General features: G+C 39.0%; 1 protein-coding gene across 2 annotated transcripts in view; it reads right to left on the bottom strand.

Annotated features, from left to right (window-relative positions):
- Positions 1 to 18910: 18910 nt before the first annotated feature.
- neurl1aa (neuralized E3 ubiquitin protein ligase 1Aa) overlaps positions 18911 to 27153 on the bottom strand; it is a 95854-nt gene continuing 87611 nt past the window's right edge. For both annotated transcript variants that reach the window (XM_022211583.2, XM_022211584.2), the window contains exons 5-6: positions 24843 to 24992; positions 18911 to 21891 (exon numbers count right to left, since the gene is read on the bottom strand). In XM_022211583.2, the coding sequence (XP_022067275.1) occupies positions 21650 to 21891; positions 24843 to 24992 (392 nt within the window). In that variant the 3' untranslated portion in view covers positions 18911 to 21649. The remainder of the gene's footprint in view (positions 21892 to 24842; positions 24993 to 27153) is intronic.

Here is a 27153-nt window from a genome sequence, read left to right as displayed (position 1 = left end):
TTGATTAATTGGCAAGACAAGGAAATATGTTAATATTCTTGTATTTAATCCCAGATGTAACTATTTGGAAAACAATGTATTTTTAAAAAACCCTGTAAAACTTGAAAACCGTCAGATCTTTTATGGAACAACCTCCAGAAACCAAACCACCTCATATCTGGGAGGGTAATAACCTCAAAAGACGAAAACAGTTTAGTTTACAAAGTTTTAGGTGATTGGTAGCGCTCCAGGAACAGTTGATTTTGTATATATCTTTAGTTTCATATAAATTATAATAAAGCCGCTGTGGTTGCGGTGATATATTAAATAAGTACTGCGAAATGCAGTGAAATAATTTAATCCAGGGATGTATCGCATAGCATTTTGCCCAAAATGTGATCAAACCAAAGAGAAATATCATTTCATTGAACAGTTTTTTTGTGATTTTACCTGTTATTTATGGTACAACTGATACAGTGTGTTCACAAAATGCTAAAACGAGGGTTTCTGAACTGAAAAATAAAAGTTTTTCCTGGAAGCACTTGAGACATTTTGATAAAATTATAGATCCAAACCAGATATAAACAACTAAATTGTAATATTATATATTGCTGTGCAGTATTGGCTTGGCAGTTATGATCTTGTTTCATAGTTTAGGTTTTTCACATTTTCAATTTGTATAATGAAAAATGTTGGAAATAAGTCTCCCGCAGTACAGAAGTGAGCTGAAGTACAACGTTTCAAAATTCAAATGGCTGATGTCCAAGACTGCTGAAATACATTTTCTAACGGACTGTGTGAGCTCTCCGTACATACGAGGCTGAACACTAACGTTCATTATGTTTCTGCTGGACAGTATCATAGTATTTAAGTACAGTACCTGCTAGATGGCAGTTATCTATTTCAGAACAAAACATATTTGTTTATTGTTTGTTCATTTGTGATCACACAGTGGCAATAATGAGGAATGAAGTGGTTCTGTTTGTGAATTAGTGCACTTTAAAAAATGTTTTATAGTGCATTAATGTAAAGATGCAGTAAATACTCAGCATTTTATTTATTATTGGTGGAATTTTTTTGTAGTTATTTAATTTTTTTTCTTCTCAGTGAGAGGAACAAAGTCTTTCTGGGTAGAATTGGAGAAAACAGAGACCTCTTGTGGAAGCTAAAGTATACAACTGATAGTGTGATGATTGAAAGCTTCACTACTCAGTGCAATAAGAAAGGCACTGCTGGTCAGTGGAGTCTCCCCAAAAACTGTACATGAGAATTCAATATTTTTTCAATTTAAAAAAAAAATCTCAGTGCATGCTGAAGTTGGTAATTTTTGTTTTGTTTTTATTGGGCATTAATTATTTTTCTGGGGAATTTTTCTCGTTGTCTTGTGCTTGCAACTTTAGCAATTCAATGGGCAGCTTCCTTCAGTCTTATTGTGCTTTACATAATGCCTGTAATCGAAGAATATTTATTATGATAGTTTAATATTGTATCAATGGTTTGACAATCACCTTATTCCTCATTTAAAGCATTATTTTGCTTTTTACAGTTGATAATGAACAGGACTGATTAAGAAAGCTGCCATAGCAGTCAACAACAATTTAAAACAAATCTCATTTATGATTGTATATTAATGTAATTATGAGGCCCCCTCCATTGAGACGAAGGCATTATGTAAATGTGTTGAATCACTCTTTAACATTCGCTCTAGCACACTATTATTATTACAATCGCTTTGTTTGATCGAGCTGAACTTACTTGCAAGGGAATCGCTCTGTGTCAAGCATACATTTAGCTGTGTGCATCTATCTTTATTCTTTGATTTTTTTAAATTTCCTCTTTTGCTCTAAATTCTGAAATGTACCACGAGGAAATGTGCAATAGATGATTAAAAACAAAAAACAACAACAACAAAAAAGAAAACAGCAACACATCATGCTTCAACAAGAGGAAAAAAGAATCTCAGAACATTGCCATACATGCGCTGGAGGAGACGCTCCCAGTCAAACTGCCAGTCACGAGCTTTTACCATCACTTCAAGTGTGTCATGTTTGAGTCTGTCTGAAGAGCAGATGTGTGAGGCCTAAAAGCATCCGAGAAATCATTGGACAAAGCAGCCGCATGTGACACCTCGTTAACTCCTGGCGTGATGAACTGAGCTGCTGCCTCAGCAGTGGACAGTGATTTGTGAATGGCAGAAACACACAGCGGTGAGTCATCTGGGATCTTCTTCACAGATGGAGAGTCTCGGGCCCTTCGTCAGGGGCTCTGCGGCCCTGCTCTGAGCTGTCACGTTCGTGCCTGAATGGATTTTTGATAGTTTTTGTGTTGTTGTTTTCTTCTTCTTCTCTTCTTCTTTTTTTCTGTTTCTCGGTTGTTTTCCCTCTGCACTGCGTCCTCTCTTGACATTTAACCACTGCTGTCAAACCGGCTTCTCCTCAAAAATCACCGCAGCAAGCGGTGACGGTGTGCCCGGAACCGTCATCGGGCAAAGTGACGTTGGTGGCAGTAAACAAGAGAGCGGCAAGGTGAATGCTCCTTCAGGCCGCTTCAGTTCAATTCATCAACTTCCTGGATTCGCACTAAAAATAGAAAAATCTTTTATTTTTCTCTGTGCTGAGCCTCGGCCGGCCTTGTTTGGCGCTTGTGTCCAAAAATCTTTTTCTTAAAGCTCCACCTTTAACAAAAACTTTCCAAAAATTTCCTTATTTGCCGTGTTGCTGAGAGCTAAATGAAAGATCGATATCATTCTCATGCTACTGTGTTAGAAGGCTGTTCCCACCTTAATCTACGGCTCAGCTTTAACCTGGGTTTATTTGTGGCATCATAATTCAAAACCAACCAGTGTTAATATACTGCTGAGCCAGGTGGGATGAAGAAACCTCCACTGCACGACAACTTTGCATGAAAATTTGAGTATTTTGACCTTCTGAGGAGCTGGAGCTAGCTTATCATGACAGGATTTACAACCCAGTTAATTTCATACTTTCTGTTAAAATGATGTCTGATGCTAATTACTGTTATTCCAATCAGCATTTAATATATCTTAAAATGTGCTTGGAGGAGATCTTTAAATAAGCACAGCTGGAAGCAGAAAAACAGCAAGGCTGGCTCTGAAAAATGTCAAAACCTGTCAATTCTTTGAAAACTCACTGCGGCCTTCTCATACCTGGGTTTACCATTCGATCTGATCATAAGTGGGCAGGGACAGTACAGATATGGAGACATTCAGTGGTGATCTGGTCTATGTATGTCTGCCCTGTTTTAGCAGTGTTTGCACAAATGTGTAAATAGCTTCTGTGCCATATGACACAGTTACAGTGTCATAATCCTAAAAAGAAAAGTGTGGAATTTGTCTGATTATATATTTTCCAAATTTAACAAAACCTGGAATCAACATGTAGTTTTTTTGTGCCCACAGATGTTGCCAACACTAACAAAATGGGCGACATGCTATAGCCCATAACCGTTTCCATAGTTTTCTCCTTTCTGCAAACACAGCCCTGCAGTTCAGCCCAGTTTAGCTGAAGGGTTCCTGAGTTTTTCCTCAAATGACTCTTGGTCACAGCTGAGGCAGTCACGGCTTCATGGTTGCACCGAGGAGCACAGAAAGAAACAGATCATAGAGAATATTGTAAGATTTTGCTTCGATTTGGTTCATCTGGTTGATGGAATGATCTGTCACAGTTCAAAGACTGCCGTAAGCTACAGCCTGACATTTCTTTCAGTTTTTACTGTTTTTGGCTATGAAAAATAATGAAACTTTGCAGATTTTTAAAGACAGCATGTTTTTTAAACCAGCAGCTTTGGGATTCAGAAGATTTAAAGAGCATAAACAGGCGACAACAACAACGACTGTTGATTTGTTCTCCTCCTTTTTGGTTCCAGCAGACTAGGTACATGAGTACATTGCTGCCTTTCGATGATTAAAACAACACTTTAGGTCTCTGCAACAGAAATTCTGCTTTTATGTTCATATGAAGTGCTGAAGTGAGATCCAGTCAGGAGTGAAGACATTTAAAAGCCAGGTGTGAACAAGTCTTTTGTCGACAAGACAAGTGGCGGTTTTAGAATCGGTTGAAAACACGAGAAAGAAATCCCCTGACAACTCCACTTGCTGTTTTACACTTGAGCTGTTATTGTGATTAAACTAACAAGAAATAATGTGTAATTAGTGAGCTGTAGAGGACTTTTTTTAAAAACTTTGAACGAAGCCAGTCTTCCTGTTTCCCTCTTCAATTTAGCGTACAGACGTGAGAGTGGTATCAATCTGCTCAGCTAACTGTCAGCACAACCATGAATGAGCTTATTGGGCAACAGGCACAAATTTTCACCAGTTCAGACGATCTCAGCTGATATTATTTGGTAACCGAGTGATGATGAGGAATCATTCCCACCACAGGACATACATATGTGCATGCCAGTATCCTTAATACCACACTATGCTAGAACAGTACAACAGGAAAGTTTGTCTCAATACATCTCATGTCAAAAATACTCAGCTGTCCTACTACATCCAAACTATTCTGGCCCACAGTCTTCTGCACAATTTTGTCACGTTCTTTGTTGCATGACTTCAAAAATCAGAAATTAGATTAAGATGCTCTAATATGACACAGTAGTATGTCCCAATTGTATGCAAACTGCTTCAAGCAGTGCGTACTTAGTGAGTGCAGCAGTTTCCGGGTGATACAACTCCAATTCATTCCTCCCTTTCTTTTATTCTAGCAAACGGAGGTTTCTCTCAGGTGTGAAACACCTTTAGCTCTTTTATTCAAACATTCTCCTTCCTCGACACAACCCAACCGTCTGTTCCTGCTGAAATGATGGCGCCACCTCGGAGGCTTCTGGTTGGGTGTTTGAGTTTGTTTAGCACGATGAGATGGTTTGTTTGCAGGTGTGCTTAAGAAAAGAGAGGTCAGATAGGAGAGTAGTGAGAGTGGGATGTAGGGAGACAGAAGATGGGTCAGATGGCAGATTCTGGAGGTGAGAGGAGCTGAGCTTTGATGGAGATGAAAGGGCGATGGGCACCCATTCCACCTGAAACGTGCAGAGGCCCGTTTCTGTCAAAGTCCTGCTAACCAACCCGACCTAATGAGCTCATTGCTTCGAACCTGAGCTGTGAAATCTCATTACATCAAACAATGTTTTAATTGCGGTGCAGAGAGACAAATGAATTCATGTTGCAGCAGCAGCAGCTTCTCTCAGCCTCCCATCCATCCGCTGCAGAGCTGCAGAGCCGATCCTACGTCGGATTTTAGCTTCTTTTACTTCCAGCGTCTTCAGATCTCATGTAGCCCTGAGGGTGCGAGAGTTTGAGCAGGGTGCTGGAAAAAGTTTTTTGGAATAAGGCAAAAAAAAAAAAAGCTTCAAATGATGGATTCTTGTCTCCCTCATTCCTTTGTGATTTTGCAGGGAAAATAACTGAATGATGTAAAGAAAAAACAGGATTTGAAGGGTTCGTAATGAAACAAGCTTTAATTGTAAAGGAGAGAAATCAAAAAGAGGACTTTAGAAGTTGCTCAGCTGTGTTTGATCGCAGGGAGGTTGATGGGAAAGTTTTTGCAAGTGTGTGGGAGCAGGTGGGACGTATTTAGAGGGGGGATGCTTTTGTAGGTTTTCTAATTATTGTCTAGTTTGAGTGTGAGAAAGACAGAAAGGAACAAGCGACGCTGCGGGGCTTTTTCTCAAGCAGTTGGGGTGGAAAATATAGTTTTTTAAAAAGCCACTACGAATGCAGGAATGCTGATTATTTGTCATTCTGGAAACTTCCTCACAGGATTGTTTGAGGCGCCAGCGGGCATCAGCGGGAGCCGTCGCCGAGCTCCAGAGAGAGAGACGCTTGTGTCGAGGAACGAGGCGCTCCACTGGCGCCGTTCTTTGTCTCCGTTTGAGTCCCCGTTTCTAATTAGCACAACAGCGTGTCTTAATTAACCTCAGCCAGTCAGACGCTATGCCGGCTTCCTAAACAAGAGCTGCCTTTCTTGCGTGGGAGCTCCTCTGCCACGTTTCGGTGGCGGAGGCGAGCTGTCAGGAGTGGTTGATGCTGAGCGACAGCTGAGATGGATTCATGGTAAAAGGTGGAGCTTTTACCCTCAGTGTTGCATTTGTAGGATAGAGCTTGTCACCGCCCCGCTGCCTGCCAAAAAAAAAAAAAAAAAGCTCTTGAACTGTAAATTCTGACAAAAACAATCTGCTACCAAACACAACAACCACAGGCCTTGAGTTGGACCAAAGGAGGTGCTATTCTTTCATTTTCTCTTTAATTTTCCTTTTTTTTTTACCATTGTTGTTATGCAAATTGTGTTTAACCCTTGCTAACACCTTGTTTTCAAAGGACATGCAGTGAGTAGATAAAAGGATGCTTTTCCCCCCGGTGGCAGTCTGTTCAGAACATCAGCATACTGTGCACTAGCATGAAATAAAATGATTGGATGTGCATTCCTTTTGAGAACAGGGCATTTCTTATCTACCGTTTCATTTTGACAAGTCTTGTTCCTCTTTTTGTATCCTGTACATGTTTACATTGTATCTCGCATTGCCCAAAAGAGAAACAATATTAAATGTATTATCTTTGTTGTTTTACACCGACTCCTTTTCATTTCTTCCTCACATGTGCTGCTGCAGATAAAGACTCCCCTTCCTCCCTGCTAGTGATCTATCTAGATAGCATGTGACAGTAATATTACAGATTGAGATATTTATCTTTATTCGCCTTATTGTGCTGGCCCGATTAAGTGAGTTTGGATGTGCAGGAGCAGAACAATGCAACTGGTTATATATAGCGAGGCGTGAGTTATGAGAGGAAAGTGTGAGGAGGTTGAGAGCGATGAATGAAGACGAACGAGCTCTTACAGCCCCAGTTCCCCACTAAAAAGGAGAAACAAGAATTTTTGTTCTGCTGTATCCAAATGTGTGTGCAAAAGATTTATCACTTCTGTCCAAATGAATGTGAAATATCTGCTTACACCTCTGTCCCCGGGCAAGGTTCGAAAAGAAAAATGCAGGTTGTCAGGAGATTTGGCAGGTCAGTAACATGAATTATAGACAAATAGTGTAAAAGTTCTCACTTCATGTCTGAATAATTGATAATTATCAGCTTCTAACTCTGGAAGTGCATCTGCAAGTTCTGAGCATTTAAATCATACTGACAGTAGGGTTTGGTGTTTGGGCAGGTTCAGTTCCAGAACAAAGCGACTGACTGCATTTGTGAATGCAATGGCAATATTACAATGGATGACTGACAGGTACTTTCCAATAGGAAACTAGTGCAAGACGCACCTTTGTGCAACTACACAAACACAGACTGCACCTGATTGAATGAATGTTTCACTCGTAAGATGCCTACTCCTGGATCTCAAACTAATATTGATTGGGAACTTCGTGTTTCTGAAAACATCTAAGGCGAGGAATAAGTTGTGCAGCAGCTGAATTTGTCTTCAGCATAGATTGACAACGATAGGTTTGAGAGGTTTTTGGAAGTTTCCTGAGTGGTAAGTTACAATGACCACCTAATTTGCATGAAGTAGCTTTGACCTTACCTTTATGTAAATGAGGGACAGCCAATCAGGCGCCTCTGTCTCTTGAAATGCATCGCAATGCTACCAGAATGCATTGCAGCAACCCTTGAAAACTTTATTTTGGGGCAAAATCGCCAAACTTTTAAAGCGGGTTTCATCACATTTGACTCTTATGCATGCAGTTTTTGTTCCAGGTTAATAATGAAATTTCAGTTGTGGCTCTCCTAACATTTATTTAAATAAAGACTTGGGCCATCTTTGAAACTGCCTAATACATTCCCATTATGTAGTGATTTGCCAAAAATTATAATTTAAGGCAGGAAATTTGGCATTTTTGATTATTTAAGATCATTTAAAAAATAAAAAATAATATATATATATATATATATATATATATATATATATATATATATATATATTAGTGTAATTATAAAGCTGATGATGACAGGAAAATATCAATATGGAATAATAAAATACAATATGCATACAATATTAATGCACAATATGGCCAAACCAGTGAGTGCATAAAAATAAAAATGTTGTCAGTTTGATAAGGGCAAGCAGTCTGATGCTACGTCATGCTTCTAAAGCAATGGAAATGTTAGGAAAACTAGCATAATCAGACATTAACGAGACAGTTATTCATCTTTGGGAAAAAGCCTGAGAGGATGCTACATGTTAGCCGTAATGTTGTTTACTTCCACAACCAGAAACCAGCTAATTCTGCCTTATATATAATATTCTAAAATAAGCTAATCGAACAATTTCATACAGCATATCACTATAAAGCTTAACAGTGTTTGTCAGTAATATGAAGTAGGTGGTTCTGAATAGGTCTTTGGTCTTGTTAGCTTGGAATAACTACCCGGGAAGCTAACAAAATGGCTGCCAAGTTTGGAGCAACTTCTTAGGCTGTTGACCTCAAAGTTATTGTACAACTATGAAATTAATACACACAATTCATGGAAAAAAAGCTCCACTATTCATTGACAAGATGAAGGTGGAGGCTCAAAATTTGAGAAAACAAAAATGTTTAGCTCTATATTCACTGCAGGATTGCCAGTTTTGGCGGATTTCTACACCTACAGAATGGTGCTCTTGAAGTGTAAAGTAATAAACAGGGAGCTGGTGTAGGATAATCAGGGCTGCCAACTTGTGACCAGACCTTAGAGTGAGATTTGGTTTGTGCAGGATGCTGACACGGTGTCTGGGGGTCCTCCCCCAGAAAATTTTGAAAATTATTGATCCTATTTCCAGTATTCTGGTGTAATTTAAGAGCATTTTGCCTGTTAAAATCTTATTATAGAGATAACATTAAGGGATAATTTAAAAAAAACATTGAGCTTAAAAAAAAGCAGAAAAAAAAACAGAGCAAGGGCAGGCAGTATTAAAATATAGGTTTGTCCTGTTTTTGTGTCGCCCCTCGAGGAACCTAGACAGCGGGGTCGTAATGTTTTTTGAGCAACACACCATACTATGATGTTTTTACAGTGATGGTTCTTCGATAAAACCAGTTTGAAATGTTCAAGGTTCAGAGCCAAAGTAGCGCCATTTATAAAAGTATTTATTACCGTAAATCAGTAAAAAATAAAATACTGATAATCAGTAAGCCCACAATTACTACAATTCTACTATGTATGTCTCTTTCCTTTGACTTGTTATTTGTAAAATATACAATGGATATGATGCCGTTTTTTCATACCAAAGGCTATACTATGATGTTTTCTCAGAGACATACTATGCTACTCTGTTTGTTCTGGCTCTGGGCCACTGCTCTCCTCTTCTGTTGTTTTCTGGATTGTACTTAGCTGCATGCCTTCGTCCACCCGGCCTCCGTTGACTCGTTCCGCCTGCTGTCTCTGGAGCTGAAGCTGGATTGGATCAGACCAAAGTACCGTCCAATCACGATGCCAGCTGCCTCTCAAAAGGCTCCTTCATCTGGTGGCACTTCTTCTGAGGGGAAGCTGAGCTTCAGCAGAACTTTGGAGATGTGTTCCAGTGGTTGGTGGATGTGTGGGGAGATAGAGAGGGACCTTTGAGTTGTTCAGAAAGGAAAACAGGGAACCCATTGGTAGTTTTAGTTTAGGGTGCTACTGTGGTGTGTTTTCGGGTTTTAAGAGGTGAACAGGAAGAGTTTTTTTGTTATATTGATTGTCTTTTACTTTGTTCCTGGTTGGAATGCCCATCAATGTCAACGTGAAGTTCACTTTTAGTTCTGTTGATTTATTTTTTATTTTACTAACACCCATTTGCTTTTAACCCCCTCACATGTTGTGTTGTTGTAAACTTACTCTTTCAAATAAATACTCGTCTAACCCTCTGGAAACCAGCGTTTGAACTGTTTTTGTGTTGCTCCTCACCTACTTCAGACAGCCGGGACAGAACAACGTTTTGTGGACCAAAGACTATACTATGACGTTTTTAGAGCGAGATGCTATGCTACAGGCTTTTTTAATTGACATATTACTATGACATTTTTAGTTTGTTTTTTTTTGTTTTTGTTTTTTAGCAACATATAAGAATTTGATCAGTTTGAAAAATTACTATACTTTTACTTGTGCAATGAACTTTTATTCCATGGCATTTTTTAGACCACACATTATACTCTGATGTTTTCTTGAATAACATACTATTTTGAAAATATACTGCAGTGTAACATTTTTTGAACCACATATCATACATGACAATTTTAGGCAACATCCCATCATTTTGTGTTTTTTGAACCACATAATAATCTATGGGTTTTTTTGCCGACATGCTACACTATGAACTACAGGCCGTACTATGTTATTCTTGAAAAGTATACTATACTTTGACATTTTCTGAACTACATCCTATACTATGGCGTTATACACAGAGTGCTTTGGTTACATGTTGATTTACAGTTTAGATTTATTTTCTGTTTTTTGACGGTATTACCACAGACCTGACCGTGAACACCGCTGACACCCACCTGAGGGAGACACTGCCTAAGATCTCCAGGCTGCTTGGTCATGTTCTTTCTGCTCCAGAACGCCTTCATCAACTACGTTTTCTTTTGAAGAGGCCCTCAGATGCTGCAATCTCTGACCTTAAGGAGGAACTGCTACTTTCATTCTGTAACAGGACGGCGGTTATTTTAAAGACCCAGCTCCTGGCGGCTTTGAGTGAAAATTTAACATCCATCAAAACAGAACTGCAGACAGTTAAATCTGAGCTGTCGGTCAGTATTTCAAACATCAAGTTCGACCCAGGTGTCCTAAAGCACGCTGTGGGTGAAACGGAAACTTCAGTCTCCACATCACCGATGACATCGTCACACTCCAAAGCAGAGCACCTGTCTGCTGAACTTTTAAAAGTGGACTATAAAGGTGAAGAATGTGAACAGCGGAACAGGTGTGATCAGAAAAAAGTCGTTTTCTTTTTCTTTTCTTTCTGGTTGACTTGATGCTCTCTGATGCAGATGTTGGAGCTGATTCTGATCTTTCAGGAGAAAAAGCTGCTTTTCCTTCAAAGACTTTTCAGGAAATTATTCTCTCAGGTTTTCTCTGCCATTTATATTTTTATTATCTGTCATTATTTCATCATTGTAAAATAAAGTTTGAGGCATAAAGACTCATTTAGTCATTTTATTTCTGAAATAGTGGACGTAGCAGAACTAAACTTCCATTATCCTCCTTGTACTTCTGATACTAGAACTAAACGTGTCTTCAACACGGATCATCTGGTTTCAATGAATCAGCAGAAACATCACAACAAATGAGACCATTTTCAACAAATAAGTGAAACTGATATCATTTAAAATTATCAGAGTCTGTTTTAGTGTCAAATTAAAGCTGATTCCTGACAACTAGAACATTAACATTACTGTTTTAATCACATTTAAGTTTCCTGAACGTTACATTAAAGCTCGTGTCCGAAGTTTCCGTTTGTTTTCAATTTATGCATCATTGTTTAACAAAGCTTAAATGTGTTAGTCTAGTTCGATACTATAATATAATGCTAGTATAACGTGATATGAAAATGTATTCATGAGCTCCGCCTTCCTCTCATAGACCCCCATGTTATTCCAAAAAGCGCCGGTCGGCAGCTAGCCAATCAAGTTCGAGCTTCTGCTTTGTCATGCTGTCAATCAACGGTTATGTGCACAGCAAGCACGCCCATGCAGAGGTGCGCGAGCTACACACTACGCAACCGCACGCACATTTGTTTTGCTTGTGGAGGAGAGAGCATCAGGGATCAGCAACTTCCAGAAAAGTTACCAATCCCACGGCTTGTCAGGCCAAGAGACTGCAGGACGTTTTTTGGCTCGGGGTGCTCGTGTCGCTCCCCGACCACGGCCTCCATAGCCCGCCTGACGGCTTCGTTTAGATGCCCGACCTCTGGAGGAAGATGTTGGGGCGTCTGGGACATACTCTTCGTCAGAGGAGTCATGCAATTCTGAACTCGAGATAGAAATAAATAAACAATGTAACACATATACACGCGTAAATGCACTAAGTTTGATAAACAACGTCATTGAGAGGGATACACAAGTGGAATCACATATTGAAACTGTACTCGTTCGTCCTAGCAGATTCATGTTATTTTGGTATTAGGACAAGTTAGACTCAATACAGAATTCTAACGTAATTCCTTTATTATTTACTAAATGTACTAAATGTAGAAGAGTGGAAAACAGCAAAACAGGCAAGATGCTGCAGCACTCCGGGCACTCCTGTCAGGTTCTGCGCGCGTGCACAAATAAAGGGGCGAAAACAGAGGGAGGGTGGGACCAACAGTGTTTTGGGAGATGCTGCGATTCAAACTCCGGACACGAGCTTTAATGTCAACCAGCCACAGTTTTATGAACTTAATGAACCACATTACAGGAACACAACACACTTCAGCTGCTGACAGGAAACAACATAAACATCGTTAGCTTGATTCTACATTTAGCTGCTAATCAGGACTGCTCAGCTAGCTCGGTTAGCATCGCTAATTCACCTTAAAGCTAATATTCACTAGATGCTAACTCTCTTCTCTGGTCAACACACAAATAAACTCCACCAACTCCTAGGGTTCACTGCTCACATTATATCTGACTCTGAAGTTGAACGTAAAGTTCAATAAAACCGGCACTGATCAGTGAATTATCATTTACTATTTTATTAGTCCTTCAGTGTCTGTTGGTCCAATCAGCTGAAGGACTGAATTACTGAACTGAAAACTGATAAAACAAGACAACAGACAGTAAAACTGTCTGTGGGAAATGTGCTGCTGCTCCACAGATAAATACCAACAAAATAAAACAATCTGGAAGTGTTGCTTTTATTGATTTTTTTAAAATAAAGAAAAAAAAAATGAGGCTTTTATTTTTCTGGAAGCAAAAGGAAACGTTGCTTATCCATAGTTTCGCTAACTTAACTTTAACTGCACTTTCACCATGTTCACCATGATAGATCATTTTTTTTAAAAAAACATTAAAATAGCTGCATATTTGGTCGTTTCTTATGTTGCTGCTGTTTCATTGCAATTATATTTTAATAACATCACTTTAAATACAGATAATTGAAAAGAAAAAAACTGGTTCTGAAATACTCAATGAACTGATGCATCATCTAGTGTTAAACTTAATAAGAATTCTTAATTATATAAAATGTAACTGACTGAGCTGTATTAATTAAATTCAGATATTTCAAATTTTATGGCTAAAAGGGTGAAAACTGTCACCAATCTGGCAACACAGCCCAACTGTAGTTTAGCTCATGCTAGCTAAAGCAACGTAAAGACGCGTAAAAAGCAGCTTCCTGATGAAACAAAGCGAATGGACTAACAAGCGGAGCTGAGAGAGGGTCAAAAACCAACAGCTCATTGTTCAGGTAAGGTGGTTTAATTAGGGGTATACTGTCTGCAGGATGATGTTGGTTTTTTGTTGTGGTTTTCATGGCAGAAGTAGTGAAGATTAACGCCAAAGCAGTGCTGTCAAGCTAACATCTACATATTAGCATTGTATCAGAATGTTCTGATAATTGTTAGCTTCAAGATAGCCAAGTTTAAATGACATTACCTCAAAAGGAGCATTTAAAGCAAAGTCTCCTTGCTAACACTTAAATATCTCCACTAAATATGTTATCACTGTTTGTAAAGATAGCTAGCAATTGTCTAAGCCAGAGCAGAATTTTGTAAATTAAGTTAGAGTTGTTCCTACATAACATTTAAAGCAGCAGCAAATGACCCAAAGTGCTTTCCAATGGAAAAGTAAGACTGAAATTATGAATTCACTTGGCAAGTTTCAATATTACGACTCTGAAAGATGTGAATCTCCCAGAGAAATTCAAATATTAGAGATTAAAACTCCACAAAAGTTATTTAAAATACGACAGTGTTGTTTAAAACTTCAGTTGACTTGAGAAGTTTAAGGATTTAAACCCCATGGAATTGTAATCTTAAATATAAAAAGTTCTATTTATTTGACTATAATACTTATTAAAACTGAGACCTCACAGTGCTCTTGACTATGAAGAGAAATCCAATTAATTTAAATATTGAAGCCTCACCCATATAGTATTGGTATTTGTGGAGATTACTCTTAATAAACTACAGGCCTACAAGAATTTTTTGTGTATTGCTTGTTTGTTAGGTCAACCTCCAGTTGACATGAAACATTAGCATCCATTTGAAGCTGTTTGTTGCCACCTGACGTGTACTTTGAAAGAAGTTTTTACACTTACTAAGATAAAGCTGGGTTTAAGCCTGAGTTTTCAGGGCAGCAGTGGCGGTTTAGTTGTGACGGGTTCATCATCATGGTCACTGCACACCCAACCTGCTCCGGAGGAGGTTATGCTCGAAATAACGGATGAATAGAAACACAGTCGGTTCTTGGAAAATGCCATTGGTATTTTTAGAAGATCCTGTGGAGCTTGGTGCACAAATAACACGAGGGTTTCTAAGGACAGTATAAGTTTTTGGAGTCTGTCTAAAACCTTAAAGCATGGATGCAAGAGAGACAGACTCCCAGTGGAAGAAACTCCATCTTTGCTTTATTATTAATTTTTCATCTTGATAGCTCGAAATTTCAATGCAGTTTTATTTTTATACATGCCTTTGTATAGCGATATGATCCTGAAAAAAGAGAGAGAAAAAGCACTAAAGTCTCGCTGACTTCCTCAGATTCGCAGTAAGCCTGCGTACTGGTTTGAATTCCGTTTTGATATTTGTTCTTTCCTTGCTGCTGAGACCATTTAGCATCACCAATACTGCATTTCAACAAGTAAGGCTGAAATTGTCTTACATGCCAGAAGAATAATACTTCATGAATACTACTCATGGGGCAGTGACATTTAGAAATGTGTTTAACTTGTGCATCTGCAGAGTTGGCAGTTCTTTGACAGCCTTCATTCCTGCTTTGACTGCAGTAGCTGTGTTGTTTTCATCCTGTCTTATATTTTTAAAGTACTCATATTGGCTTAGGAGAAATATGCAGCTCTGTACCTTTTTTGTTTGTTTGTTTTATGTGGACACGCCCTTAACCAGATTTTGAAAACCCTGTGTTGATAACCGACTTTGTGTTGTAAGTTACCGTGGCTACGATTTTTAGGTTTAGTGAAGCCAGATAACTAAAACATCCTGAATATGATAAACTTGCTTCATTGTACAGGCCCAGTCTTGTATCTATAAATTAACTGAGAGCCAGAATGATAAATAATCCTGCTGAGTTCACTGTCTAGTCGCTAACGTCATTATGGATGCTGTTTGGTGGTTTTGCTGGAGCCTATTTGCCTAAAATAACCGTCTGCTGCTAGAAGCAACACTAATGAAAGCTGTGAGAGTGCACCAAAACACAGTTAAAACCAAACCATGGTGATAAAATGCTCCATAAAGTTGAAGCAAACTCCAGAGTCAGCTGGTAATTCTAAGGAATTAGCTAAACGTGAGCCCTTTTTCCATAACATGTAGTCATTTATATCCCATAGCTAAAATGAAAATATCGGTGCACATTTAGTCATTCGTATTTTGAACATTTTGAGTATAAATTCAGTTTCGGTTACACCAAAAATCAACGAGATTAATAATATTTTTTAAGCTCCTTAACTTGAGTTTTAAACTATGCAGTCATCGTGGCAGTAATAGAAATGGCTCATATTGTGACATTCATAAGGAAGATTGTTACACCTTTATCTATTCAAAGATGATTTTTGCTCTAACTAACCAAGTTTTTTTCTGTTGCAGAAGATTGTAGAATGTTGTTGAAAGCTCTTGTGGTAGATAATGAGTTGAGACTTTTAATCGGTCAACTGATTGCTAATGTTTTCCCAGAAAGAAGAATGCAATTTGGTCCGAATAGTTTCAGAATTTTCTATTCATTATATTACCTGGAAATACAGCCGTTCAACAGTGTTTTTCATTTAAAGATTTATCACCTAATTTTATTTCTGGAATAATAACTTAAAATTGAAACCCCTCTCAGTCTGCACACATACTAAGAGTACCAAATCATGTCCACTAGATGGCTCTCTTGAATCAGCCTTTCCTGCTCCAGAAGACGTCAGTGTTGACAGGGACAGGCGTTTTCATCTGAATAGACCTGCAAACTCAATATGTGCGTTGACATTGAGTCTTGAAATGATATATTCTTTTATGATCTGCCCTATTATACCTAATAATATTGGATGTTAACATTTAAAGATGACAATCTCTGGCAGGGTTATGAATGCTCAGTCGAACGATGATAAGTATTAAATACACTCGTCTGGGTTATTCTTTTCATGACATTATTACTCATCGTGTTCATATCTCTCAGTCAGCTCTTTTATATGGAGATGTCATGAATCAGATGCGCACAGACAGATGGCCATCAGGTCGCTCTGAGGAATACAGCCTGGCTGAGGCGTTTCATGAATTTATAGTGCTGTGCAGCCATTTAAGCAGGAGCTCGAGTTTTAAAGTAGATCCCCTAATCACACATACCTGTCACCACGGAGCCCCCAGCAGCTGGGCCCGAGGCAGGGGCCGTGGACTGTGCTATAACAGAGTGGAGGGGCCCCTGAATGACTTAGCACCTTGTTTCACTCGGACCCCTGAGGACAGTGGCTGGCTGCATCTGTGCAAAAAGGCCAACTCACATGTCAGGTTGTGTCAAAGGCCAAGTGTACGCAAACACTATTAGGCCTCCATTTGGGAAGTGTAGTACTACCCTGGAAAAGAAAACAACATAGAACCCACAGTGAAGTATAGAAAAGCCTGCACCATGAGTTCCAGCCACTAAATACTCACTGCTTCTGGTTGCCCATGTACACAGACGGATGATGCTACTCATTTGTGGGCTTCTTTCCTTTGCGCTATTTGGTATCCCTCGTCCATTTAAACTGAAATTTTAACAGGCAGAACACATATGTAGCACTGCGACCTAGTGGCGGCTTCATTTATTAAAATAACAGGATATTAGGTGGAAAAACAGCCTATGTTACCTGTCCTTGCATAAAAATGGAGGGACTGACTCTTACATTCCTGGATTGTTACAGTTAGTGACAAAATATTCGCCACTTCTGGAGCTTTTGACTGAATCACAGAGCCTTTGCCTGCAGATCTATTGCTGTCATGGAACTTCTGCTTTTTGTTTTCATGTTTTGAACTGTTTAATGTCAGGAGCACCCTGCTAGCTACAATAGTTTGCTAAGTGGCACTTAACTGACTTGTGAAATGACTTAACGTGTGTATTTGAAGTAGCAATTGAGGAAATGTGTGCTAATTCAATTTTTGCTGGAAAAGAAAAAACTATATCAATACTCTTGTTGCACAAAGCCAGTGTGCATTTATTAATTTGTAGTTTTAGCTTGTTCATTGTTGAACAGAATTCCTTCAGAACATTTGTGGAGACATTTGTGTCTCCAATTGTTGCATTGCACATTTAAGAAAGTGGAAGAAATAACCTGCTGGCCTCTCGTGTTACTGTGTAAGTTTACACACAGTCATTGCACATGCTCTATTGGTAATGTTGAGACTTTCTAAAGTTGTACTAATCTGTATCTTAATGTCATGTTCTGAATTAATCAGTTAATTACGAAAGGCTTCACTCAGTCACAAACCCAAAGATAACAACGATCACATTGTTGCAGCTCTGCAACAGTTTTTTAAAGCCTCTTTTAGCTTATTTGGTAGTTGGTTCTACATAGTCTGCAGCTCACTGTTTTGGCTCACCCACCTCACTCTCATTAAACTGCCTTCCAGCTTCAGTAGTCACTCTGAGATACCTATGAATACAAAGTTACCATCTTGCTCATTTAGAACCAAGAGGAGGGTTTAGCAGCTTAATAGCCAATATATTCCCGAGCAGCACGAACAAAGTGAATAGTGGACTTTAATATGCATATAGTATGATGGTGACCAGAAAATGGATTGAAATGAATGTTCATGTTGTCTAATAGCTGTGTAAACAGGCCACTGTTTGCTAAAACATTAGCACTAGCATATTAACTGTCTCTTAACTGGAACTGTTTTACTGTTTACATGTTAATATTTGCATGGTAACGCCATGCTAACAGTAAATATTTACTGTTAGCATGTTAACACAACTTTAACACAATAACCGGCCGTCACTACAACACCCAACTGGTTGAGGCAGATGGCTGCCTTCCCTGAGCCCGGTTCTGTCTGAGGTTTTTTTCCTGCTCCCTATTTGAGGATTTTTTTTTCGTTCCTTCCCACCATCGCATCGATGTCGTTTTCTGTTCATAATTTGCGAGGTCCGTACCTTACTGTGGTAAGCGCTGTGAGACTACATGTTGTGAATCTGCGCTATATTAATAAAATTTAATTGAATTACATTGAACAACAGTTTATTGTTAGAATAACACTATTAGCACAGTAACTCTTCTATAACAGTAAAAGTGTACTATTAGGCATGTTGATATTAGTTTGGTAGAACCTCTAACAGTAGCAGTTTTACTGTTAGCATGTAAGCACCACTACAACAGTAACAGTTTACTTGTAGCCTGCAAATATGAGCATGTTAGCGCTACTTTAACAGCAGCAGTTTATTGCTAGCATGGTAATATTAGCATAGCAACACCACTGTAGCAGTAAATGTTTACTGTTAGCATGTCAAGATGAGCATATTATTATTTTAATGACAACTTTGTCACCATGTTAATGATTATGCTGTTTAAATTCAGCACAGAATCCATTGAATTAAATCATCAGCTAACCTAATATAAAATAGAAATAAGTGATACATAACTAACAGAAATGTGTAACTGTTTTCTAACATGTTAGCCAAGCAATATTGTAAAGAGAACTGAAAGATAAATTTCTGCTTTATTAAGGTACACAACTCTGTCAAAGAGACTTAATTTCAAACATGAGAAAATGTGTTGTTAGAACTGCTTGGCCCTTAAGTCTTTCTCTGGAAGAAAATGTTGTGGTATCATGTGTTCTTTCAATGATGAAGCAAACAATTTTTGCTCAAACACATCTGGAAAGTTTATTAACCACAATCATCCGACTCACACTGAACAGAGCTCACAAACAAACGCTTGCTGCCTCAAATAAAAAGAAAGAAAATAAAGGTTTGCAAAGTACTTCAGCTGCTGTGTCACAATAATGGCCAAACAGAGCGCTATATAGTTTTTCTAGCCACTGGTTTCAGTCTACACGAACACTAACAGCGTTCCGCTCAGATGCCCTTCTCCCGTTGGTCCCAATGTTCACGCTGGGTGAACAGAAAACTCATGCACGACAAAAAGATTTACAGAAAGAAAGTCTAAATGTGCTGTTGCGTGATCAGCCAGACACAGAGGAACTGCATCATGTAGAAGAATGCTAACGCACAATTAAAAAGCAGGTTTGGAGGAATTAGGCCACACATAAATGTGGACAAATAAATAATACATTACAGGATCAGTAACATTCAAGGAGCCTGTGGAGCATTCTGGATAAAGAAAATAAAAATAGCTTCAGGCCGTCTCATTAAAAGGTGTGTAAAAAATAATTTACAGATTAAAATTGTATTTATGAATTGATGTGGTCCAAAAATTAAAAGAATTGATGGGAATTACATTTATATAATGTATTAAAAAAATTAATTTAATGATTGTTGGATTTGGTCGGAGTGTCTTCACAAAATATAACGTGCCATCGTTGAATCTCAGAGAGCAACGCTGGCCTAAACACTTACAAGGTTACAATCAGTAGCTTCATAAAGTGACTTTTATATAATAATAAGAGCTATAAATCAGGAGTCGGTTGCAGGGTTCCCTAATGTGAGCGAAAACACAAGAAGATAGATTACAGAAAAAAAGAAAGACCATCAGAAATTCACGGATTGTAAGAAGGGTTTCTGTCTTGCACCCCAAAGCAGTTAGGTTCGATTGTGTACTGCAATATCTCTTTGCTGCGAGGTACAAGAAACCCTCCATGCTCTCACTATTACAAAACAAAATTTAGATTCTCATGGGTTGGATAAAGAAGAAAAACAAAAATCTTAGAAGCATGAAATTAATTCAAACAAGCTTTTAAAAAAAAAAAACACAAAACTTTTTTTTTTCAGTTTTTTCAGTTCAAACACACTGATAAAAATCTCTCTAAATACATAAGTTAACATTCAAATGTGAATTAACACTTCAAGCAGTAGCGTAATCAAACTGTAATGTGGGAGGAGGGACGTGTGAAACATCACCGTCAGCTGGCAAATACCGTAGCAGCATAGGTTTGAGCCTCGTTCGTTGATTATCTACAAAATGAGGATTTTTAAAAAATACAGCCTCTCAGCCTGCTGTGGTGTCCTGTAATATAAGCTATGGCTTCTCTTGGACTTGTATGTACAGGTTATATTTGCAGGAGGGTGTATGAAGACATTTTATAGTGAAATAAGGGGATAGGAATCATACAAATATTCAAAATCTGAGTTTTTGATTTTTTATTCTTTTTTTAATACCCCTGCCCGTTTCTGTAAAGGATCTCTGCTGCTGGTGAAAGTCCCATCACAAAGATTAAATATTGGAAATGTAATGGATTATAAAAATAGCATCTGAATTTGTGTGCTTTTTGTCCTCTGAGTGAATATTTTGTGACAGTCGGTGCCACACTACAGCATATTTGGTAATTAATCTGAGTTTTTTTTTTTTTTTGGAAAAACACAGAACATGATACATCCGCAAATGAACCTTCTGTGTTGTTAAGGCAGGAAGCTGATACCATGGCAACAATCCTTTGACTTTATGTTGTTATGGGAGCTATTTTTGAGGACTCGTCAATTCGTCATGAGCGCTCACAGTGTATTAGGTTATGTAGGTAGAGATTGGGAAAATAGTTCTTACAAAAACGATTGCCGGCCCTGAGAAGTATCCAAATTTTTGTTTTGTTTTACACTCTGTTTCCTTTCAAGATTTCAGAGCTGCTGAGTCTGTCGGATGCAGGTCGTGTTTTTAACCAATGAGTGTCTGTATCCTCTCTGGGGCATTTCTGAGAGGACGATGCTGATTTCAGTGCAACATACCACATTGCAGAGCAAGCAGCTAGCTAGCACAACAACATAGCTACCACTGACATTTGCAATAGAACTACCATAAAGGTACATTAGGTTATATGAGTACAAGAGGTGTTACAATCCTACTTTAAAATACTCAGCACCACCTTGCGTCTCTAAACACATCACTCACTGATAATCACCACAACAATAACAGAGATCCATCACTTGAGCATCTCTTTTCTGAGTCTCAGTAACACACAGACACAAGTTGTGACGTACTGAGATGATTACTTGCTGCCGGTGTGGTTTTTTTAAAGTCACAAATCTTGTTGACGGCATATTTCAGAGCTTCAGTCGTCCTCTAACAGAGCAGTTATGGAGACATTCAGCCCCAAAGTGACTCAGCAGCTTCGGCGACTGTCCCTAAATCTTTCAGCATGGCTCAACGAATGAAAGAGAATCACTTCAGTTTTTCCTTCCTCCTTCAAAGTCTTTCATAATACCGGGAGAGAGCCACTTCAAGCCCTGCCTCCGCAGGGAAAGAGAAAGAGACCTTCGCAATGAAGAGGTACCGGCTTTTGAAAAGGTCACATGACAGAGCCATTCAACAATATCAGTATGAAAATCAAAGTACCAGAGTTTGAGTTCCCTGATCTTCAACATTTCTTTCCTCAACTCTGGGGTTTAGCTGATCTTAGGGAGGCCGTCCATTCGCTCCCACGTTCCCTTACGTACTGCGGTAGGTCTTGATAATGTCTTTGATCTGCCTCCTGCAAATAGGACAGCAGGCGTTGGACATCTTCTTGAGTTTGAGGCCGCAGGTGTAGCACAGACACATGTGTCCACAGGCGTAGATGACCGTGTCCACCGTGTTCTCATAGCAAATCGAGCACTCGTCGGACCACGGCCCACGGCCTGAAGGGAACGTAGGGGACTTGGGGAGGCTAACCGGTGAGTTAGGGGTTGTTCCTGTGGACCAAACAAGCAAGAACGCATTAAAAGGTTTACATGGAAAAGTGAGGCACTCAAATAATTGATATCCTGATGGAGACCTGGACGATAAAGTGGTCTATACCGATAAAAGACATCTTATCAATAACAATAAGAAAGTTTTATAGACAAAGAGAATTTAAGACTTTTTTTCACTTAAACAGATGTACACACGTGGACAAAATTGTTGGTACCCCTCAGTTAAAGAAGGAAAAACCCACAATTCTCACTGAAATCACTTGAAACTCACAAAAGTAACAATAAATAAAAATTTATTGAAAATTAAATAATCAAAAACAGCCATTACTTTTGAATTGTTGATTAACATAATTATTTAAAAAAACAAACTAATGAAATAGGGCTGGACAAAAATGATGGTACCTCTATAAAAGATTGAAAACTATTTGACCTGAGTGACATGATTAACTCAGGTGTGTCATTTAATTGACATCACAGGTGTTTCCAAACTCATAATCAGTCAGTCTGCCTATTTAAAGGGAGACAAGTAGTCACCCTGCTGTTTGGTGAAAAGGTGTGTACCACACTGAACATGGACAACAGAAAGCGAAGGAGAGAATTGTCCCAGGACATCCGAAAAAAAATTATAGACAAACATCTTAAAGGTAAAGGCTATAAGACCATCTCTAAACAGCTTGAAGTTCCTGTGACAACAGTGGCTCATATTATTCAGAAGTTCAAGACCCACGGGACAGTAGCCAACCTCCCTGGATGTGGCCGCAAGAGGAAAATTGATGACAAATTGAAGAGACGGATCGTTCGAATTGTATCCAAAGAGCCCAGAGCAACCTCCAAAGAAATTAAAGGTGAACTCCAAGGCCAAGGTACATCAGTGTCAGATCGCACCATTCGTCGTTGTTTGAGCCAAAGTGGACTTCATGGGAGACGACCAAGGAGGACACCACTGCTGAAAAAAACTCATAAAAAAGCCAGACTGGAATTTGCAAAAATGCATGTTGACAAGCCACAAAGCTTCTGGGAGAATGTCCTTTGGACAGATGAGACCAAACTGGAGCTTTTTGGTAAGGCACATCAACTCTATGTTCATAGACTCAAAAACCAAGCATACGAAGAAAAGAATACTGTCCCTACGGTGAAACATGGAGGAGGCTCAGTAATGTTTTGGGGCTGCTTTGCTGCATCTGGCACAGGGTGTCTTGAAAGTGTGCAAGGTACGATGAAATCTGAAGACTATCAAGGCATTCTGGAGAGAAATGTGCTGCCTAGTGTCAGAAAGCTTGGTCTCAGTCGCAGGTCATGGGTCTTCCAACAGGACAACGATCCAAAACACACAGGCAAAAACACCCAAGAATGGCTGAGAGAAAAGCGTTGGACTATTCTAAAGTGGCCTTCTATGAGCCCAGATCTGAATCCCATTGAACATATGTGGAAGGAGCTGAAACATGCCATTTGGAGAAGACACCCATCAAACCTGAGACAACTGGAGCTGTTTGCTCATGAGGAGTGGGCCAAAATACCCGTTGACAGCTACAGAACGCTCATTGACAAATACAGAAATCATTTAATTGCAGTGATTGCCTCAAAAGGTTGTGCAACAAAATATTAAGTTATGGGTACCATCATTTTTGTCCAGCCCTATTTCATTAGTTTGTTTTTTTAAATAATTATGTTAATCAGCAATTCAAAAGTGATGGCTGATTTTGATTATTTAATTTTCAATAAATTTTTATTTATTGTTACTTTTGTGAGTTTCAAGTGATTTCAGTGAGAATTGTGGGTTTTTCCTTCTTTAACTGAGGGGTACCAACAATTTTGTCCACGTGTGTATGTCACTACAAAGCACATAATGAAAAGTCCAAGTCAAGACACTAAATTCAGTTGCATGAACAAACCCTAAGCGTGCTCCTGCCCTTCTTCTTTTATTTTACTTGGCTTTTCTTTCCCTTGTTAATGAAGCCTCCTCACCCTCCATCATTCAAACAACTCATGCACATGACACTGGGGAGTACATGGAGACCATTCAGTGTGTCTTTTGGGTTTCACTTGGTCTTTACTTCATGCACATCAATGTGAGAGAATTCCTTTCCCCTTATTTACGTTCATTTATGTGTATTTTTGTGTGTTTTTCGTTTCTGTGCCAACATTAAAATTAACTGTATGCCTTGAAAAATACACAAAAGTGGTTAAATTCAAAATATTTTTAACTCTTCTTAAAAGTGGATCATTAAAAATAGTCAAAAATAATCTATATCAACTGAATTTAAAAATTTTATCGTGGTAATTTCTGTTTGCATATCGTCCAGCACTAATCTCACTTCATGTGTTTTTGCACGAAGATCCAATCAGAGTATTTACAACCTATTTTTCACCATTTTTTATTTGCTGAGATATTGGATTAAATTAGATTTTATTGAAATGAAGCCATGTGTAATGTACATCAGACAAAACACAGATTTATCGAAGAGACCAAAACAGTTGGAAAAGACAGATTCAACTTGAAACTGTGTGTTGATTTTTAAAAGCCTGACAACTTATTTTTCACCACAGAAACTTAAATAAAAATTGCGCAATTCGGTACATTTAAGATGTAAAATTCCTGCTTGTACCCAACAAGAAGCTGGCTAGCATAAAAAGGACGTGAATGAATGACAAAAACTCAAAAAGCAACCAAGTGTGACTGCTGGGCAGAAAAAAGGAGTTTTCTTTCAGCTTTACGTCTTGGAATATCTCAGAGAGACACTGTATCAGTCACATTTATGTAACAGTGTGACATAACAACAGATGCCTACATCCAGCTGCAGCAGCACTGGGACTATGAAGTGCTGGCCATTGTTCCCAACTACTGCAGGATGACATCTGCTCACTATCCTCTAATGGCTTCCTCCCAGTCCCCTGTGGGGTGAGTGATTGTGTGCATCTGAAGCAGCAGAACTCTATTTGGGTGAACCTACCGCCCGCAGAGCTGCAGTAAGCGGCCGAGCACAGGCCTCCGTTCAGGACTGGATCCGAGCTGCCGCTACCCAAGGCGCTGGGGGTGTGTGGTGAGGAGGAGGGCGAGCTGGGGTTCGACGTGGCCCTTGGGTCCCCAAGATGAGTGGAGCCTAGTAGGAGAAGAAACAGCCGGAGGGGGTGGGTTAGATAAATTACCAGTTACAGCAAATGTAGCGTGTAAAAAGTAGGCTTTTAGTGGCTCAAGTGTTGAGATAAAAGAGCAGAAGACGTCGCAGCAAATAGGTCGGGTGTTCTTTTTTCCACCTTACTGTTTTTTTCTTTTCTTTTGTTTCATCTTCGCTCTACAGTAGAGAGCAGGATTAACTTCTTCCTCGCTCTTCAGGCATTACATTTGCAGTCATGAAATCAGAGTGAAAGCGAGCACTCCAATTTGTGAGTCATTTCAGAAGTGCGCACATACTCATCGTCATTCTCTCTTTTTTTGGGAGAGAGTTATTTTGAAACAGAGTGGGTGTCTTTCATTCTTGCCTGTCTTTTCATGGCGGCGGGAAGAAACAAATGGGAATTCCAAGTACAAGTTTAGGGAACACATGTTGGAATGCCAGCGATGCCAAGAAAGACAGGACAGGCTGGTAGATGCTGCCTGATTGACACGACAAGCTGGATTCGAAAACACTGCCGAACACATGACTTTAAAGCTGAGCTATATTTGTAGTTTTATCTTGAGAATAGATTAAAGGCGTGTACATGAGGTCTTGTTGTGCCAGACTCGGAGAATTGCTACCATGGATTTTTTACCTCTGTTTGGTTTTATTTGGAAACAAATTACGTTGTTACGATGCCTTTCAAGCACAAGCTAACAGGCCAATTAGCTAACAAGAAGTGAAACATTTAGCACCAAATAAGCTAAATATTTCCCTCAAGCAAGTGACGCACACCAAAAACAGACACGTCACTCCAAAAAATGTGGTAGAAGAAGCACTTGGATGAGTACAGAAATGTCCTGCGTGAAGAAGTAAAGTACATAGCAGCAAAATTTGTCTAAAGTATTAAAGGAAAAGTGCAGTTTTGTCTCTCTGATATATTATTCTGTGCTATCATCAGATTATTAATATGGAAGCACAAGTGTGTCAGCAGGATGTTACTGTTTATAGCTGCTGCAAGTTTGAATTACTTCATGCTCAAGTTGTATATACAGAGACAGCAGATAAATCAGAGGGCTCATCAGATGATTCATGTGAGAGGAAAGAAGAAAAAAGTTTTGATTCACAAATCTGTTTTCAATCTGTTCAGTCTGTTTTTCTCTAATCTTTGATTTTTGCTGAGATATTGGATTTGGATAGGATGTTATTGAAATGGAGCAATGTGAGAAGTTTAGAGGGAAAAACCACTATTTGGTGGAGCTGTTTGCAACTCAACGACATCTGAAATGTGAGTCCAACTACTCAGTGATTTACGGATGAAGCGAAAATGGCTGGAAAACACTGATTTAATGTGTAACTGTATTATGGACACCTGCCTATAAGGTAGAACTTTCAGTTTATTTAATGGAATTTTTCACTCCGACATGTAAACGTCTCTAAAGATCATGAAACCGTGTAACAGAACTTTTGCAAAGTATGTGTAGTTACTTTCTACCACTGTCCAAATGAATGGTAGTGTTGCTCCAAGTCAGTTGTATAATAAAGCAGCTGTTTGCTTACATATTGGCTATAGCTGCTTTATTTTGGGATAATTAACCACGCCTGACGAACGTCAGCGGGGTTACTGCATTCGGTGCGGTATCTGGTTGGCTGGGTAAGTATGTAAGTATGTATGCATGTATGTATGTATGTATGTATGTGGCTATGTCTGTTCCAATATCTCTGCAAGTGCTGAAGTCAGGATAATCAAACTTGGCACTGAAGATCAGTCTAAGGTCCCCTGTTCAGTTGTGGAGTTACGGGTCAGCAGATCAAGTAGGAAGGGAGATACGTACGATGATCAAAATTGATACATATTACATCATTTGTATAGGGAGGACAGGGTTTTTCGCCAGTAGAGGGCGTGGTTCTGCCCTCTACTGAGGGCTGTCTAGTTTGTTAAATGTTGTGTTTTCAGATTGTTGCTCTGCCCCCAAGTGGCCACAAAACAAAACAACAACAATATCAAAATCTTTATCTGAGAATAAAATTCTCAAGATTAGATGCTCGGTCATTTAAAATAATGTCAGTAAAATAGTAAATGGCTTGCACTTGTGCATTTTTTTTCTACCTGACTGGTTCTGAAATTGCTTTCTGCTTTTGGTGTCTTGCCCAGGGACACTTTGTC

Source organism: Acanthochromis polyacanthus, chromosome 3, assembly GCF_021347895.1.
Source record: "Acanthochromis polyacanthus isolate Apoly-LR-REF ecotype Palm Island chromosome 3, KAUST_Apoly_ChrSc, whole genome shotgun sequence".
Lineage (NCBI taxonomy): Eukaryota > Metazoa > Chordata > Actinopteri > Pomacentridae > Acanthochromis > Acanthochromis polyacanthus.
This window is presented reverse-complemented; position numbering and strand designations above follow the sequence as displayed.